Raw genomic sequence first — 20,544 nt, forward strand, 5'->3', positions numbered from 1 at the left:
TAAAAGAATTTGCAACAATTAACCTGTGTGGTAAGAATGAGGGTTGTGCTTGCGCACTATGTGTTCACTATTACACATGAAAGAATAAGATGTAGCGCATACATGGCATGTCTAATGGAGTCTGTTTGTAACGCGTTGCAAATGCAACAATACAACACAGAATGCATGTGGAGATGGATAGTATTGACATGTGCTTGTTTCTGCTCAGCTCATCTCAGACAGGAGCCAGTTCAATCAAGTCTGCCAGGGGTCACCAATACATCCATGCGGTAATGGACTATGCAACGCGGTACCCAGATGTGGTACCACTGAGAAACTCCTTCAGGAGTATAGCTTGAGAGCTAGGCCATATTTTGTCCCGGACGGGCCTGCCGAGGGAGTTCCTGATTGACCAAGGAACTCCTTTTATATCCAAAGTGATGAGGGAGTTGTGTAAGACTCTCCAGATTACCCAACTCTGGATGTCTGTGTACAATCCACAGACGGACGGCCTGGTGGAGAGGTTCAACAAGACCTTGAAATCTACAACTCCTGGCAAAAATTATGGAATCACCGTCCTTGGAGGATGTTCATTCAGTTGTTTTAATTTTGTAGAAAAAAAGCAGATCACAGACATGCCACAAAACTAAAGTCATTTCAAATGGCAACTTTCTTGGTTTAAGAAACACTAAAAGAAATCAAGAACAAACAATGTGGTAGTCAGTAATGATACTTTTTTAAACCAAGCATAGGGAAAAAATTATGGAATCACTCAATTCTGAGGAAAAAATTATGGAATCACCCTGTAAATTTTAATTCCCAAAACTAACACCTGCATCAAATTAGATCTGCTCGTTAGCCTGCATCTAAAAAGGAGTGAGCACACCTTGGAGAGCTGTTGCAGCAAGTGGACTGACATTAATCATGGCTCCAACACTAGAGATGTCAATTGAAACAAAGGAGAGGATTATCAAACTCTTAAAAGAGGGTAAATCATCACACAATGTTGCAAAAGATGTTGGTTGTTCACAGTCAGCTGTGTCTAAAATCTAGACCAAATACAAACAACATGGGAAGATTGTTAAAGGCAAACATACTTGTAGACCAAGGAAGACATCAAAGCGTCTAGACCGGAAACTTAAAGCAATATGTCTCCAAAACCGGAAATGCACAACAAAACAAATGAGAAACTATTGGGAGGATACTGGAGTCAACATCTGTGACCGAACTGTAGGAAATGAGATTTACATACATAAAAGCTAAACGAAAGCCATCATTAACACCTAATCAGAAAAAGCAAGGTTACAATGGGCTAAAGAAAAGCAATCGTGGACTGTGGATGACTGGATGAAAGTCATATTCAGTGATGAATCGCAAATCTGCATTGGGCAAGGTGATGATGCTGGAAATTTTGTTTGGTGCCGTTCCAATGAGACTTATAAAGATGACTGCCTGAAGAGAACATGCAAATTTCCACAGCCATTGATGATATGGGGCTGCATGTCAGGTAAAGGCACTGGGGAGATGGCTGTCATTACATCTTCAATAAATGTATCCCATCAATTGAAAGGATGTTTGGGGATGATGAATCATTTTTCAAGAAGATAATGCATTCTGTCATAGAGCAAAAACTGTGAAAACATTCCTTGAAAAAAGACACAAGGTCCATGTCATGGCCTGCAAATAGTCCGGATCTCAATGCAATTGAAAATCTTTTGTGGAAGTTGAAGAAAATGGTCCATGACAAGGCTCCAACCTTCAAAGCTGATCTGGCAACAGCAATCAGAGAAAGTTGGACCCAGACTGATGAAGAGTACTGTTTGACACTCATCAAGTCCATGCCTCAGAGACTGCAAGCTGTTATAAAAGACAGAGGTGGTGCAACAAAATACTAGTGATATGTTGGTTTTTGGTTTGTTTTTCATGATTCCATAATTTTTTCCTTAGAATTGAGTGATTCCATAATTTTTCCCTTATACTTGGATTAAAAAAGTAACCATTACTGACTACCACATATTTTTTGTTCTTGATATCTCTTCGTTTTTCTTAAAGCCAGAAAGTTGCCATTGGAATTGACTTTAGTTTTGTGGCATGTCTGTGATCTGCTTTTTTTCTACAAAATTAAACAACTGAATAAACATCCTCCAAGGCCGGTGATTCCATAATTTTTGCCAGGGGTTGTATGCTCAAGAAGGTTGTGGAGAAGGATGGCTGAGACTGGGATTTCCTACTACTGTACCTGCTGTAATCTGTTAATAGTCCCACAGGCATCTACGGGGTCTTCACCGTTCGAGCTGCTTTATGGAAGGCAACGGTCAAAAGCAAGTTCCTGGCCAAGTGGCAAGGGCCTCATAACCTGGTCAAACCATGTCGAAACAGGGAACCGGTGGAGCTACCAATCCTGGAGCTGGGGTCGAAGAAGGCACAGTGGCAGACACACAGTCACTGGCCCAGAAGCAACAGTGACTAGAGCTGCTTCAGTGGAACTGGGACCTGTTTTTGGAATTGCCAGGTTGTACACAGGTCGTGGAGCATGAAATCCTGATGGGAACCGCAAGTGAGGGTGAACCAAAAGCTGTTCTGAGACTTGGATCCTCTGGAATTTGCACTGTATCTGTATGCTGGACAGTGGTGGGATGGAGGAATCCAAACACCTGCTCCCTGGGGAGTGTGGAGAAGGATGAACAAAGCACAGTGGCGTGAACCAGGGCGTCAGGAAAGAGCCAGAGTACCGGGGAGAAGGTGACACAGTGATACTGAAGGGAAGCAAAAGACCAGAAAAAGCCATACACCTGACAAATGCTATTGAGAACTATGCTATTAGAAGTGGAAAGGAAGAACAAAGACAAAATAATCTAATTAATAAAAATATTGGAGAAAGAGAAACCAATCACAAACTAAAATGTTTCTATACTAATGCACAAAGCATGGGCAAAAAACAAGGAGAATTGGAACTACTAACACAGGAAAAGAAATATGATGTCATTGGAATCACTGAAACTTGGTGGGACAATACACATGATTGGAATACAAGACTAGAAGGATACAACTTATTTGCAAGAAACAGACTTGATAAACGAGGAGGGGGTGTCGCATTGTATGTTAGAAACGCGTATATCTGCACAGAGATTGAAGCTTCAGAGACTGGGAGTTCTGTGGAAACTGTTTGGGTAAGAATACAAGGACAGAACAATGGAAAGGACACCATTGTAGGCATTTACTACAGGCCGCCTGTGCAAGCTGAAGATATGGATGAACTCTTTATGCATCAAATGGCCAAGTTCTCCAAAAAATATGACATAGTTGTCATGGGAGATTTCAACTATCCAGACATTTGTTGGGAATCTCTCTCAGGCAAAACTAACAGGTCAAGGAAATTCTTATCCTCTCTTGCTGACAACTTTATCTTCCAAAAGGTAAGGGAGAAAACAAGGGGAACTGCTACCTTGGATCTAATCCTTATAAACAGGGAGGAAATGGTTGAGGAGGTAAAAGTGGCTGGGACCCTAGGAGGTAGCGACCATGCTATTTTAGAATTTTGGATAACTAGAGGCGGAAGACCTGTGAAGACTCAGACTTCAAGGTTAGATTTCAGAAAGGCAGATTTTAAGGGATTCAGAAAGAGAATTGGAGGGATCCAATGGCTGGATATCCTTAAAGACAAAAATGTCCAGGAAGGATGGGAAATCTTGAAAAATGAAATTCTCAAAGCACAGTTGATAACAATTCCGAAAAGAGGGAAGAATAGGAAGCATTTAAGGAAACCAGGATGGATGAACACAGAACTTAAGCACATGCTAAAAAGGAAGAAAAAAATGTTTATAAAATGGAAAGAGGGAGGCATATCTAAAGAAGAATATAATGCTGTCTGCAGAACCTGCAGGGCACAAATCAGATTAGCTAAAGCTGAAAATGAATTGAGGCTTGCAAGAGATGTCAAAAGCAATAATAAAGGATTTTGGGGATATGTCAAAAGTAAAAGAAAAGTCAAAGATGCTATAGGATTTTTACAGGATGAAAATGATGAAATGGTAAGACAGGATGTTGAGAAGGCTGAACTTTTAAATTCCTATTTTGCATCTGTTTTCTCTCAGAAAGGAAATGTAACATCAACTGTTATTCACTGTCCTATTAAGGGAATAGAAGAATCCAGGATATCTATAAACAGAAAGATAGTGAGGAAACACTTAGCTAACCTAAATGAATTCAAGTCTCCAGGTCCAGATGAATTACACCCCAGAGTACTGAAGGAGATAGCAGAAGAAATTTTTGAACCCCTCTCTATAATCTTTGAAAATTCTTGGAGAACAGGAGAAGTGCCAGAAGACTGGAGAAGAGCAAATGTTGTTCCTATCTTCAAAAAGGGGAAGAAGGTGGACCCAGGTAACTATAGGCCGGTGAGTCTGACTTCTATACCAGGAAAGATCTTTGAACAAATTATTAAACAACATGTATGTCAATACCTGGATAAGAATGAAGAGATTAAACAGAGTCAGCATTGGTTTGTAACTAATAAGTCATGTCAGACTAACTTAATTTCCTTCTATGACGGTATCACTGATTGGGTGGATCAAGGAAATGCTGTAGATATAGTATATCTTGACTTCAGCAAAGCATTTGACAAAGTCTCTCATACAATCCTTATTGAAAAAATGACTAAGTATGGAATGGACAAGGCAACTGTTAGGTGGATTCATAACTGGCATAGTGATCGGACCCAAAGAGTGGTCGTAAATGGCTGCACATCCAGTTGGAAGAATGTCTCAAGTGGGGTACCACAGGGCTCTGTCCTGGGCCCTGTATTGTTCAACATCTTTATCAACGATTTAGATGAAGGAATTGAGGGTAAACTGATTAAATTTGCTGATGACACAAAGCTAGGAGGGATAGCTAATACTAGAGAAGAGAGAGAGAGGATTCAAAAAGATTTAAATAAACTGGAGAAGTGGGCAGCAACTAACAGAATGGTTTTTAACAGGGAGAAATGCAAAGTACTACATCTGGGCAATAAAAATGGAAAAAGCATATATAGAATGGGAGGAATAGGGCTAAGTGACAGCACATGTGAAAAAGACTTGGGTATACTAATAGATCACAGACTGAATATGAGTCAACAGTGTGATGCAGCAGCAAAAAAGGCAAATGCAATTCTAGGATGTATTAACAGAAGCATACAGTCTAGATCACGTGAAGTCATTATTTCCCTCTACTCGTCTTTGGTCAGACCTCATCTGGAATATTGTGTCCAGTTTTGGGCACCACATTTTAAAAAAGACATCAACAAACTGGAGCAAGTTCAGAAAAGAGCGACCAGAATGGTGACCGGTCTGCAAACCCTGTCTTATGAGGAAAGGTTGCAGGATTTGGCAATGTTTAGTTTGCAAAAGAGAAGACTGAGAGGAGACTTAATAGCTGTCTACAAATATCTAAAGGGCTGTCACATTGTTGAAGGATCAACTTTATTCTCATTTGCACAAGGAAAGACTAGAAGCAATGGGATGAAACTGAATGGGAGGAGACACAGATTAGATATTAGAAAAAACTTTTTGACTGTTAGAGTGATCAATGAGTGGAACAGGCTGCCACGAGAAGTGGTGAGTTCTCCTTCAATGGAAGTCTTCAAACAGAGGCTGGACAGACATCTGACTGGAATGATTTAGCGAATCCTGCTTTGAGCAGGGGGTTGGACCAGATGGCCCAGGAGGTCCCTTCCAACTCTACGATTCTATGATTCTATGAAGGCCAAGTGTAACCAGCACCTTGGAAAACACAGGATGGAGAAAAATGGCAGTAGGGATTCTGTAACCAAAGTCTGCTTGCCTTGACAAGCCAAGGCATGTCACTCTCCACAAGGAGAAACCTTACCCCTTAGACCTCAGTCCAGAACCTCTCACCTAGCCAAATCAGTTCTCATACTTAGCACTGACGAGAGCCAATAGCTCGAAACACCGTATCTGCAAATTGAGATTCTGATTTGGCTTTTATCCTAAGTCATATTACAAGGCTCGTTAAAGGGTTGATTGTGACTTGTAGGATCGCTACTACCAACAGGTGGCGCTATAGAGTTCAAGTCCTCTTTTTCTCTGAAGAGGCAATTTACGTAACTAAAATGAGCATCGGGAACAAGACCTCTTAGGATACGAAAGATGGACATGGAGGATATAGTGTGGTGGTGTGATGGAGTATTGATATGGCATACAAACATGGACAACTGCCTCAGTACCCTGCACAAGCACTATACCCTAATCTGCCTCTCCTACTTACAAGCCACTCCCAGTCACTACCATCTTGGGAAGCCCACCCTGGTCTATCCCAGTTAATGTTTGCCACAGTCTTTTACAGAGATAAATCTGAGGCAACTATTGTGGACGTAAGAGATGTTCTGTCATTAGCACATGCGTTCACAAAATTTAATACAGCTATCGAGGTATATAGTTCTACAACACATGTGGTTACTACTTTTTATTGGTTGTGTTCAGTGGTGAACAACATATAGGGTCTATTACGGACAGGCTTGGGGGGGGGAAAGGATGTGGACGATGATTTGCTGGATGTCCCAAAGACTTACTAGATGTATTGTGTATTCAAGAAGTCGACTTCTGAAGCTGCTCTGGCTAATGTCGTCTTCAGCAATGTGTAGACCTCATCTTCCCTGTGAAGTGTGGAGACCTTTCAAAGACCGCAAAGCCAAAGTGGGCAAAAAAAGTAAAGTCCAGAAGCCTGTTTAAACCTGCAGTCCTGTCCATTATCATGTGCAATATATGCTCGCTTTGAAATAAGTCTGAACTACTGGTGCCGATTTGGACCCAGAAGGAGTACAAGGATTTAGTCTAGAAGTATAACTTCTGGGGATTTTAATTGAGCTACGATCTAAACTGCTTTACCTAAGTTCTATCAATGGGTCATATGTACAGCACGCGACAACAGTATATTGGATCTCCTCTCTGCTAATGTTAAAAATGCTTATTCATCGTCTGCCTTGCTCCCCTCAGGGAAATCCGACCACAATCTTATACAATTGTCATCAGCTTCTCAACCAGTTGTTATTAAACAACTTGCTACAATTAAAAAAAAAATATATCAGAAATTGGTCTTTGGTAATAGATGAGACGTTACAAGAGTTCTTTGCTCTTAGGCTGAGTTCACACGTGGCGTTTTTTTCGCGTTTTCGCGACGGTTTTAACCACTTGATTTTGCCGCTGAAAACGCGAAAAATAAGCATCCCATGCATTCCTATGGGATTCCGCAATGCTGTGCTAATGCTGCGGTTTTTACCGCGGTGGAATCGCTTCACGGTAAAAAACACAGCATGCTCATTAATTTAGCGGAATCGTGGCAATCCCGCGATGCCAGAACGGACGTCATCGCGGACATTTTCGCAAAGGATTACTGGGACTGGGAGCGTGGAGAGAGGCGGAAAGACTGCGCGGGACGTCGGAAGGTAAGAATAACACCATTTTTTTATTTTTTACATTTTATCTTTTACTACTGATGCTGCATAGGCAGCATCAGTAGTAAAAAGCTGGTCACACTCGTCAAACACTATGTTTGATGAGTGTGACCAACCTGTCAATCAGTTCTCCAAGCGATGCTCCAAATCGCTTGGAAGACGCTAGCATTCTGCAAGCTAATTACGCTTGCAAAATGCTAGTTTTTCCGCGGGAAAATAGCGGGAATTTAAAATGCGATTTTCCCGCGGAATGGAATTCGGAATTCTTGCGGTAATTTCCACGAGAGTTCCGCTACGTGTGAACGTAGCCTTAGACTTGGACTTGTGGTGTGGAACTGGGGAAGAGGATGGCTCAGTGGTTAGCACTGCAGCCTTGCAGTGCTGGGGTCCTGGGTTCAAAACCCATCAAGGGCAACATCTGCAAGGAGTTTGTATGTTCTCCCCATGTACTCCGGTTTTCTCCCACATTCCAAAGACATACTGATAGGGAATTTAGATTGGAGCCCCATTGGGGACTGTGCCGATAAGGTCTGTAAAGCGCTGTGGCATTAATGGCGCTATATAAATGAGTAAAATAAAATGAAGCTGATGTAAATTAAGTGTTTAGAAGAATTACTAGTTACATTAACTTTTGTTCTGATGTGCTGGTGCTTGTAAAAGAGATTAGGTGGTTTGCAAATAACAAGCCCTGGATAACAAGAAAGACAAAACCCTTACTAAACAGGAAAAAAATGGCATTTAAATTGAGGGACAAAGAGAGAATTAAGGTAATACAGACTAAAAGAATAAAACTAGAAAAGAAAATGTCACATAAACATAGGGAGGTATGGTCCAAAATAAAACTGACTGGGTATAAGGTGAGGCCAGATCAGGGGAATGGGGGACTGGACAGGGCTAACAAAATGAATGCATTTTCAATACATTCTGCAATACATGTGCAGAGCCAACAGGGATGGGGGATGGAGCTAGGGAAACGTTCAGCAACATTGATATTGGGGGATGAACGGACTGTTTTACTGTGACCTTTATACCATGCAATGTTATAATTTTCTATTGGGGTTGTTTATATACTAGTTGGAGGTGCCACAAACAGTATTGTTGCTCTGCTATTGCTCCTTGTAGCATGTCAATCCACCTATGCACTTGATGCAACACTCGGGTGTTGGATGATTATTGTACCATGTTTTCATGTTTTTAGATGTTTTTAATGAGTTGTTTGTTCATGGTTATCAATACAGTTGTATATATTTTGATCAAGTTATATCAGATGTGCATACCATTTTGTAATACCGGTGCACATGCCTAGTTCCGGTCCCCTTCCCCTGCAGAGACACCGCCGCATTTCCCGCTGCTGGTCCGCTTCCTGTTACCTGTCGGGGGCCTCTCCCCATGCCTGCATCCCTGGTCCCACGTGTTCTGCCTCTGCTGCCGCTTCCTGGTCTCGGCGTGCGGTCCACAGGTCTCCGGGCACGACTCTAAGGGTGCGCACGCGCTCCTGGTCTCTTAAAGAGACAGCACACCAATTCCTAAAGAGGGTCTTATCCAATGGGTGAGTGTCTTGCACTGTTTCAGGCACCTCTGACCTAAGGGAGGTGACTGAGCAACAAGTGTTTCCTGTTGCTAGTTCTCAGGTTCCTTGTATCTGCGTGTTCATGCTCTGCTTGCACCTCTAATACCTTTTTGTCTCTTCAGAATGCCCTACGTGCCTATCCACGCCTACCGGGACGACGCCTACTCCACCTGCATCTCTGCGTGCCAGCTGTTGCCCGCTACCCCCTCCAGCCACTCACCACCTGCCTAGTTCTCCGCTACTTGCAGTACCAGCTTGCCCGCCAGTCCAGCAGAGTCAGCTTCCACTGCCCCGGAGTCTAACCGGAGGTAGCACTTGCGTCTCCCGCACTTTCTATTCTGACCCTGTTTGAGGGGTCTTACTACGGAAGTCTGGGGCTCGCTTAGTCATGCCCCCTTCGGAGCCCTCCGGGGGGGGGGGGGGGTCCCGTGGTTCCACAAAAATGTTAATAAACGAATGTGCACTTCACCATCTGTGCCTCCGTTTCCATTCGTTGCACATTTTTTGTATTGGTCTTTCTCCTAGCCTATACCTTGGTTTCCATACAAGGTGTAGCACCCTGATGGTGTATTATTCCTTCCCATAAAGCATTGTTTACATCATAGGTGCCCCATAATTTCCATATACAAGTAACATAGTTATTAAGGTTGAAGGAAAACTTTAAGTCCACCTAGTTCAATCCATATCCTATCCTAACTTGCCCTAAGATGTTGATCCAGAGGAAGGCAAAAAAAAACCCATGTGGCAAACAGTAAGCTTCACATAGGGGAAAAAAATTTCTTCCCGACTCCACATGCGGCAATCAGACTAGCTCCCTGGATCAACGCAATATTAAGGAATCTAGTGTATATACCCTGTAATATTATACTTTTCCAGAAAGACATCCAGTCCCTTCTGAAATTTTAGTAGGGAATCACTCATTACAACATCATATGACAGAGTTCCATAGTCTCACTGCTCTTACAGTAAAGTGTCCAGTTTGGATACCCAATAGTTGTATGGCACAGAGGAATTACGGAGGATGCTGGTACGGTTGGCTTAGTTCTCCTTTAATATTTTTCAAAACTTTTCCTTTCTTGTCAAACTACCCTGTGCATCATGGCCTTGGCACTGGGAGGATCTAATGAAACTGTCCCAGACCTTTGATGGTGTACCCCTGCTTCTGTTGGACCTGGTGTGTGTCTTTGTCTATTCTCTGTGGTTGTCCAAGGAACTATGACCTCTGCTTCCAGCATTCTCAGATGGATTTTTTGTACTAGTTTTTCAACTACGGTCCTCTAGTACTACACCATTTTACTAGCCCTCTCCACCGCAGGAAGGAGAGAGGGAAAATTCTTCTTGTAGCATGGGTCGAGAAGGGTGAGCAACCAGTAATCATTTGTTGTCCAAAATATGTAAAACGCAAGGGTTACAGAAAGGAAAACAGGAGACTGACAGTCTGTCATGTGTCAGACTCCCAATAGGCAAGACTTCCGTGTCCTCACAGGATTGCGAATCTCCATCTCCTCCTCTTCAGCCGGTCCATGCTAAACAGATGGGATGAAGCTGGTGTGGGTAGTACTTTCTATAGAGCTGGCAACCATCTCCTGTTCCTCCTCCTCCTCCTCCTCCTCCTCATCATCACACAATCTGTTTTGAGAAGATGAGATGAGGCTGGGCTGGGTAGTATAAACCTGTGTACTTCTTCCTCCATCTCTACTTGGTTCACATGCAAAGCTTTCTCTTCAGTTTTGAGCAGCAAGCATTTGAGTAGACACAGAAGCTGGATTATTACACTGATTATAGCATCCTCGCCACTCACCATCTTGGTTGATTCCTCCAAGTTTTGTAGAACGTCACAGATGACCGACATCCATGGCCACTCGTCGTTTATGTGCAGAGACTGACCGGAATACCAACGGGCATGTTGCAGCTGCTATTCAACTGTTGCCCTTTGCTGCTCACAAAGCCTTGCCAACATGTGTAATGTGGAGTTCCAGCTTGTGATCACATCACAAACCAGTTTTTGAGCTGTCACTTGAGTGCATTGCCAGACCGGTTGTAGCTGACTTGCGGAAATGGGCACGCACACGGCGTACCTTCACAAGTAGCATACGCAAATCTAGGTAGGTTCTCAGAAATCCCTGAATCACTAAGTTGAGCAAATCGGCTACACATGGTATTTGGGCGAGATTGCCAAGCTTCAGAGCCGCCACCAGGTTATGGACACTATTATAAACGACCATGCCTAGTTGTATGTTCAGAGGCGAGAGCCACAGATCTGTCTGGTCTATTATACCTTTCCACAACTGTGTGGTGGTGTGCTGTTTGTCACCTAAACAATTTAATTTCAGCAGAGCCTGTTGCTGCTTCACCGAGGCAGTGCTTCCGGCTTGTGACTGATATGGATGATGTGCTCAGAGATGACAATTTGGAAGAGGAGGAGGGGGTGCAGGAACTGCTGTTGGTGGTGGAGGAAACTGATGGAAGAAGGGCACCCAGTCCCCGGTGTCATTAGCACGTGCGACCTCCCAGGATCCGCCTCTGCCCCAGCCTCCACCAGGTTCAACCAGTGTGCAATCAGGGAAATGTAGCACCTCTGACCACAAGAAGTTGTCCACGTGTCTGTCATTAAATGGACCTTCTCAGTAACTGCATTAGTCGGCACGGGTGATGTTATGAGACACATGCTTGTGTAAAGTGGGGATGACACACTGGGTAAAATGGTTGGAGCTGGGGACAGAGTACGGAAGGATGGCTGCAGCCGTGAGGTTACGGAATGCCTTAGTGTCCACAACCCTAAATGACAACATTGAGCCTGTGGGTGCACGGCTGCGTATTTTTATTTGCATTCCAAGACCTGGTGTAGGGATAACTGAATTCTGCTAGCTGATTGCTGTAAGAAGAATTTGACGTGGTTTCTGATAGTGCTTGGGAATGTTCAACAACAGGCGAGGGGTGGGAGACATCCGCGCCTGCATCCTGGACTGGGGATTGACAGGTACGTAGTACATGGGGAGAGACAGTGGTGGACAGAGACACACTGATTGTGGACCCATGCGTTCGGCTCACCTGCTTTGATGACATTTACTGGAGCATGCTGGTGTTGGTCAGACTGTTAGTGGTCAGGCCCATGCTGATCTTGGTACTGTACATGTTGCAAATGACAATTCTTTTATTGTCCTCACTTTATTTAAAAAAACGTCAGACTGGGGATCACCTAACCCTTGTCCTGGTAACTTGCCTCTTGTGTGTGATCTAGGGAACAGTTGCTTGCCTTCTTCCTCTGGCCTATCCACTGTCTCTATCTGCCTGTTGCCGTGCTGTGGGTCCCTCCCTCTCTGCACTGCTGTCCTTGCTCTTCTCAGGGTGGGTCAGAGACTTCATCGGCCACCACCTCATATTCCACTTCCAAACTGTGGTTCTCCTGATTCAAAAAGTCAAAATCACTTGTCGGCAACTATGTCTTATTATCTAACTCTTGAGACACTAATTGCCTTTCCCTAACATCGTCTTCTTTTCAGCGTGGCTGCGCATATATTTGGGCATCACTACACATGATCTCATGTCCCTGTTGAAACGTACAGGGTGAAAGGCCAGAATCAATAAATGGGAAGTGATACTCTGAAGAGCTCTTTAAAAATGTGGAATCACTCGTCTCCCAGCACTCGGCATGGTGGGAGGAATGAGGATCAAGGTGAGGATTATGTGGTCCAGTCTTTTGGCTAGTAAGACTAGACCATGTGGAAGACAGACTGGTGCTGGGAAACATACTGGAAGCATTATCTGCCATCCAACCGACCACCTGTTCACACTGTTCTGGTTTCAAGAGTGGTATCTCACGCCCGCTGCAACGTAGGACATGAATTTAAGTCTTGTTGATAAGCATGTTTGTTGTGCTCTTACGGCAGGCACAATTTCACCTGGCCCATGGCCTCGGCCTCTGCGTGCACCATCAGCAGCACGTCTGTTTTTATTATTTATTATAGCACCATTTATTCCATGGTACTTTACATTTGTAAAGGGGTATACATAATAAAAAAAAACAGGTACAATAATCTTTAAACAATATAAACAACCTCAGGTACAAGAGGAGAGAGAGCCCTGCCTGTGACGGCTCAGTCTACAAGGGATGGGTGTGGAATACAGTTGGTGAGGGTAGAGCTGGTCAGGCAGGTATGGTGAAATGAAGGTTACTGCAGGTTGTTTATTTGTCAGAGGAGGTAGGTCTTCTGATTCTTTTGAAGGATTCCACGGTAGGTGAGAGTCTTGATATGTTGATATGTTGGGGTAGAGCATTCCAGAGTAGGGTGGCATGCACAAGAGAAATCTTGTATGCGATTGTGGGATGAGAAGATAAGAGGGGAGTAGAGAAGGAGATCTTGTCAGGATCGGAGATTTCGTGCAGGTAAGTATCGGGAGACTAGGTCACAAATGTATGGAAGAGGCAGGTTGTGGATGGCTTTTTCTGCCATCATTAGGTTTTTGAACTGAAGTCTCTGGGCAATGGGAAGCCATTGAAAGGATTGACAGAGAGAAGAGGCCGGGGAATAGTGAGAGGACAGATGGATTAGTTGGTCAGCAGAGTTTAGCATAGATTGGAGGAGTGTGAGAACTGAAGCCACAGACATTAGGTTGTCGTAGTCGATGTGGGAGATGAAGAGGGCATGCATTAGGGTTTTTGGAGACTCATGGTCAAGTAATGTACAGACCCAGGAAATCTTTTTATATTGGCAAGAAGTTGAAAAGTCTTGATATGTGGTTTGAAGGAGAGATTAGAGTTCAGGGTTACTCCAAGGCAGCGAGCTTGCAGGATTGGGGAGAATGAGCAGTCATTGACTGATGGATAGGTCTGTCGGGGGGGGGGGGGGGTTGATTATTTTCTGTTGTGTTAAATTTTAGAAATCTAGCAGAGAAGAAGGATGATAAGCTTACAGACATTGTGGGATTTTGGTTAGTAGGGAGGTGTTATCTGGGTCAGAGAGGTGATATCTGGGCCAGAGAGGTAGAGCTGTGTGTCATCAGCATAGAGATGACACTGAAAGCCATGGGCCTCTATGAGCTATCCCACTCCGAATATGTAGATGGAGAAGAGTAGGGGTCCTAGAACTGATCCTTGAGGGACACCAACAGACACTGAGTGAGATGAGGGGGTGCTGTGTGAGTGGGAGATGTTGAATGTCCGGTCTGTTAGGTATGAAGAGATCCAAGATAGGGCCAAGTCTGTGATGCCAAGAGATGAGTCTGTAGTAAGAGGAAATGGTCCACTGTATCAAAAGCAGAGGACACATCTAGGAGGATGAGGAAAGAGTACAGTCGCTTGGATTTGGCTGTTAGCAGGTCATTGGTGACTTTAGGGTACCATTTTCCTGCAAAAATAGAATTTGAATAAAAAATAGACTCTATCTCCCTGCACTGCCACCCGGCCACTATGGGGTCCTTGTGCTGTAGGAGGTGGGGCTGAATGCAGATACAGTTGAAATTAATGATGAGACAGGGAGTATCACGTTCCCTCTCCCATCATTCCCCCTCTGCATCTGACGTCAATGACAGACACTGACAGCGGCGCGAAGATGTCAGTATGTGGCGCCTGCTGTCCTGAGATGTGTGGGCGCACGGAGCAGCTGGGGAAGGAGGGGAAGAGTTGAGTTTTTAAAAAAAAAAAATTTTTTTTTAAGAGGGAGTGGATTATATGGTATGGAGGCCTATGGGGAGTGCATTATACTTTATGAAGCACTCTGGGGAGTACATTATACTATATTGGAGCTTATAGGGTCTACATTATGCTATATAGAGGGTTATGGGGAGTGGAGTGTACTATATGGAGGACTGTGGGGTGAATTATTCTATATGGTGGCTTTTTAGGGTCTATCATACAGCGTGTGGATTATAGTGAGGGGATATCACAATGTAGGAGCTAATGTGGAATCTTTGTACATTCTGGGGGCCATCATACAGTGTTGGAGCCCTCAAACAGTTTAAGGGCTAGCTACTAAGGGGTCAGTATACTGTGTGGGGGCATTATGCTGTGTATAGGGGAGCATCATACTGTGTAGAGGGGAGCTGTATGGGGGGAAGACTCGGAACATGATGAAATGTTAAGTGGGCAGCTTTTGTTATTGGGGCACTCTGGCTATTGTGACTGTCAAAGGGGCACACAGGGCATTATTACTTTCTATGGAGCAAAATTTGGGCACTGTTTTCTAGGGCATTTGCACAGGGCATTAATATATTCTAGAGGCTTGTTTTGCCATCTACAGAGCACAAAGTTCCACACAGTAGGTGCAGTAATGGGGACACAAACGGCAGCAGCTCAGTATTTGGGTATTAGCAGAACAAGGAGCTTGTACAGGTTTGGTATAGATGGGGATGGGACTGGAAATGTGAAAAACCAGATGTTTCTGCAGTTAAATGCTGGATGGAGAAGTTGTAATGCTGGTCTGGGCTAGATGGAAAAGTAAACAATCCCATCAGAAAGAACCTCACTGTAAGTCACTATCTGTAACTGTGATACAGGAAAGATATATATCTTTGTACCATGTTAGCCAGTAGATAGAAGAATATTTAGAATTGAGAGTCCTCAGTGGTTGATACCTTTTAATGGCTAACTAAAAAGATGGTAACAAATTGCAAGCTTTCGAGACTACGCAGGTCTCTTCATCAGGCTAGACTAATACAAAATCTGAAGAATAACATATTTATACACAAGACAGCACATAAATAACTATAACTCCATAGATAAGACAAGTGATGTGAAACAGAATAGTCATTGTGGGAGAGAGATAAGCATAAATATTGGAGCAGTTCATAGATAAGCAGTGTGAAGGTTTTATTGCCCTCTGATTGCCGGTCTGTGTTGTGATGACCCCAGAAGGTCTGAGGGGCAAATTCCTTAATTGATGTAAAAAGACATAAATCCATGTGACACATTAATACCTGCACTGAATGTGTCGAAAATTTTCATAAATTTGTACTCAGAGATTCTTCTCTCTCTCTGAGACTGGAAGTTCCCTTTTATTACAAGTAATTTAATGTCCATCATGCCATAGCAGGGATACAAAAATGTTTTGCCACAGGTAGATCCATTCTTTTTTCTCTTATTGTGTGGCGATGAGAATTCATCCTTGTTCTCAGTTTTTGCCCAGTCTCCCTCACATACAGACCCCCAGTAGGACATTTAGTACAAATAATTAAGTACACCACATTAGATGTGATGCAGCTGAACGTACCTGGGATCTTGTAGTCCTGATGTGAGTTGGGGATCTTTATCTTGTCCGTGGTCATTATAAATGGACAGGTTTTACATTTTTTCTGGTTGCAAGGAAAGGTTCCTGCAACTTTTGGAGAGGACAGGGAGCTTCTGACAATTATGCTTCTTAAATTTGGGGGCTGCCTAAAACACAGTAGTGGGGGGTCTGGAAATATGGATTGTATTCGGGCATCTTTTTGCAGTAAAGGTTGTAATTTCCGTGCAGCTCCCCTTAGCACCTCCGGATTTGGATTGTAGGTGACCACTAGAGGCACCCGGTTATTCTCTTCTTTAGCTTTGTATTGTAGCAGGTGATTCTGGTGGCCCTTTTAATTTGGTTTTCAATTGTTCTTTGATGGTAGCCCTGATTCAAAAAGGTTTTTCTGAGGCGACCAAGGTGTTCATCTCGATCCATGGGGTTGGAACATATACGATTGTATCTGGTGGCTTGGCTGTAGATAATAGAGTTCTTTATGTGTTTTGGATGGAAACTGTCCTGTTATGATTGAGTCACCGTAGGAGGCAAAAATAGAAATGCTAGCTAAGTCCAGAAAACCAGAGAAGTTGGCAGCTATCGGATTGCAGACCCCTGAACCTATCAACACAACTAGCAGTAGCCGTGGGGGGCTCCTACGATGCCCTAGGCCCCTCGATCACAGCCGGAGGACTACATAGCCTAAAGACAGAAAGGGAAATCTAAACTGCCCCAGAGCAGACCCCAAAGCAAAAGGCAGCCCCCACATATAATGACGGTGAAGCAAGAAGAAAGAACAAAACACAGACAGAAAGATAGACTCAGCAAAGATGGGGCCCAAGCTAGCTTAGATAGGAAAGGACAGGAAGGCTGCTGTCTGCAATCCGTGAAAAACCCTATGAAAATAAGAGCCAACAAACTGACAGTAAAAAAGGCCCTGAAGACGCTAGGCTTCAAAAAAGGCTATGTCAGTACTCAGGAATATTCTGAAGACAGAGCAACAGGCAAACGGAGATTCAGCTCACCCCAGCAGGGAATGGCAGAATCCAGAAAAGCAAGGAAAACAAAACACCAATGCAAAAAGGCAAAGCAGAAATCTTAGCTTTAGATGAGCAGGAATCAGACTGGTTTCCTAGAAGTCCACAGAGAAATCACCCGCAGGCCAGAAGGGCGTCAGCAGCCTTATATCCAGTCATCAACTCCACTCAGCCAGTCATCATCATCAGCCCCAGGTGTTTGACAATCAGGCTCACTACCTTTCTTCACCAGAAGAGGGAGTTCCTCGGGCCTCAGTAGTGAAGGGGAAAACGAACTCACAACACTGTCCCATTTAAGGTATGTTGGTCAGTCGATTGGCTTCTGATACAGAGATGTCTCTATTTCATTGTTTTTTTTTAACTTAATGATGGTGTCTAAAAAGTTATTTTCAGTGCTGGAATAGTTCAGTGTTAAATTGATAGTGGAATGAAATTGATTAAACTGTTCATGGAACATCTTTAGCTGTTGCTCAGACTCCGTCCAGATGATTAAAATATCATCAATGAAGCGGTAGTAGGCCAGAGGCCTGATGGGACATGTGGACAAAAAGTCACTTTCAAGCTTGACCATGAAAAGATTTGCATACTGTGGAGCCATTTTACTTCCCATAGCTGTGCTAGTCTCCTGCAAATAGATATTATTGTCAAATTCAAAGTAATCGTGGGTGAGGATAAATTTTGTGAGTTTCACCACAGAATTCGCATCATTCCCGGTGTTTTCCATGAAGACTTTGCAGGCATTTAATCCATTCTGGTGTGGGATTATTAGAGTACAAAGATTCCACATCCATGGTGGCCAGGATGGTTCCTTCTGGTAGCGGACCTATTGCTGCTAGTTTATTCAATAGGTCAGTTGTGTCCTGAATGTAGCTGAGTGTATCCTTTACCAGGGGTTTAAGCATACCCTCTACCCATCCAGATACCTGCTCAGTAAGGGTTCCCACACATGAAATAATCGGCCTCCCTGGAGTTCCAGATTTGTGGATTTTGGGAAGCATGTAAAATGTCCTTATTCTTGGACTCTCTGGTATCAGGTCATTGCCTCTTATGGATCTGTCAGGCAGATACCAACTTGTTTAGTTCCTTGTGTAGAATCCGACTCCAATTTTCTGTAGTAGCGTGTGTTCATAAGTTGTCTGTTTGCTTCCTTCATATAGTCTGATGTGTTCATCATGACTATTGCACCTCCCTTGTCAGCAGGTTTAATGATGATTTCTTTGTTGGTTTTCATAGACTGTATGGCCTTTCTCTCCTGGGTACTGATATTGGATGCTTGTCTCCTGTTGCTGTCTATGATGGTGGATTTTATCAAATGTCTGAATGAGTCTATGTATTTATCCAAATGAGGGTTGCGTCCAGGTGGAGGTGTCCAGTCTGACCTCTTCTTGGTTATTTGGTGCTCATCTCTCTCCCACAATGACTCTTCCGTTTCACATCACTTGTCTTATCTATTGAGTTATTTATGTGCTGTCTTGTGTATAAATATGTTATTCTTCAGATTTTGTATTCATGTAGCCTGATGAAGAGACCTGAGTAGTCTCGAAAGCTTGCAATTTTTATTAGTAACCGCACAGTCATCTGCTGAGGTTCTCCTAGATACACTATTATGGTGCGCTACCATAGTTCTAATCAGGGTTACCTGATTAGGGGTTCACTCAGAAGTTTCACCTTCCCTGAACCAAAACCCTAGCTACACCTCTGAATTTCACCTTTTTATGTCCCACAAAGTGAGAGTGCCCTGCCTGTGTCTTGTAGTGGCTGTGCTCCATCTCTAACTCCATATAGTAAAGGTCCCATCTCTGCATTACACTGTAAAAATACCACCTCTGTGCTTCCACAAGGTACCAATGCCCCCTCTGTGCCTCCATACAGTAAACGTGCACCCCTTTTGCCTCCTTATAGTAGACGCCGTCTACTACGTCTGAGTGTCCTCTTCCTGTAGGCATACATGACCGAAAATGATGCGTGACAGAGCACACATTCGCACTGTCTGTACCATTATAGTCTATGGCCTTGTTGAGGCATCCGCCCGAATCCCGCTTAGAGGGGTGGGGGGGAAGTTTGGATGTAAGCCCCGATACCTCACTGTGAAAACACCCTTAGAAAACTTCTGGCGGCTGTGTTGCTAACAACCAAGAAAGACCTTTTGTCTTTAATTCATTAGTTCCTCTATACCAATGGAGTGGAAAAAGTGGGACCAAATGGCACAAGACACACGGCGTAATACTCTACAACTAAACCTGGCACAGATGGTGCATTTTTAGGGTAAATTTTTTTCTTAAGCAATGTCGCTTCAGGCCTAGGCAAATGAATCTCGCAGATTCCAAATATAAAAGGAATCTTTTTACAATGTTTTTCATCTGAAGCGGAAGGCATTACACAATTTGGTCAGACACCCTGATTTCAGCCCGGTTACTTATTGGGCTTGTTTCTGTATACTTTGATAGGTACTGTAATGTAGAGAGCTCTTAATGATTGAATAATGGATCTTTGTGGAGATGTCGCTAAAAAGATACTAGACTGTTGCTCGTCCTAAATGAACTAATTTCCCAATTTATTATTGTTACCTGATCTTTATTAATTTTTTTTTTCATACATAGACTGTTATACTCAGCAGCACACGTCCTGTGATTATTCTCTTACTAAGCCCATAAATCGTTTCACCCTACAATTATCTGAAAACAAGTGTTCCTACAAATGCTCGTTCATTCAGATTGCTTTATTATGGAGAATTCGTATTTCCACTGCCCCTTCCCACCACGGCCAATGTTTGTTTTTGCTCTCGAGTTTTATTTCTTCCTTTGTTCTTAAAGCCGTAACTGTTACTTTTACATTGACCATATCAGGGCTTGTTCTTTGTTGGACACAAATCTCAATGTAACCAACATTTCTCTTTGTAACCACCAATGTTTTAGTTTCATAGATGAACAGATCCTGTGTTTTTGTTTGCCTTGCAGTCTCCCAGTATGGGCACATTGATGGGTGTCTACCTTCCGTGTCTGCAAAATATCCTAGGAGTGATCCTGTTTCTTCGACTGCCATGGATAGTGGGCACAGCTGGAGTGCTCCAAACCCTTCTTATTGTACTAACGTGTTGTTGCTGTGTAAGTAAATTAGAAATATTTATAACTTTATTAACCAATATTTGCATGAAAAAACGAAACCTAAATGTTAAAATGCACAAATCTTTTTTGGTCCAAAGATTGATATTAACCCTTTGCCAACTTTAGAGGACTAAAAGCGCCCAATTCCATCGGGTAATACCCTTTTGGGTATAAGGAAAGTAAAAGGAAGGTGCTCACATGA

At 43.3% G+C, this 20,544-nt stretch overlaps 1 protein-coding gene across 1 annotated transcript in view; it reads left to right on the forward strand.

Moving 5' to 3' along the window:
- SLC12A4 (solute carrier family 12 member 4) overlaps window positions 1-20,544 on the forward strand; it is a 423,457-nt gene that overhangs the window by 101,686 nt on the left and 301,227 nt on the right. The window contains exon 4 of the mRNA XM_073550797.1: window positions 20,196-20,342. Coding sequence (XP_073406898.1) covers window positions 20,196-20,342 — 147 coding nt within the window. The remainder of the gene's footprint in view (window positions 1-20,195; window positions 20,343-20,544) is intronic.

This window comes from Dendrobates tinctorius, unplaced genomic scaffold (genome assembly GCF_039654945.1).
Source record: "Dendrobates tinctorius isolate UK_male_01 unplaced genomic scaffold, ASM3965494v1 ptg000170l, whole genome shotgun sequence".
Classification (NCBI taxonomy): domain Eukaryota; kingdom Metazoa; phylum Chordata; class Amphibia; order Anura; family Dendrobatidae; genus Dendrobates; species Dendrobates tinctorius.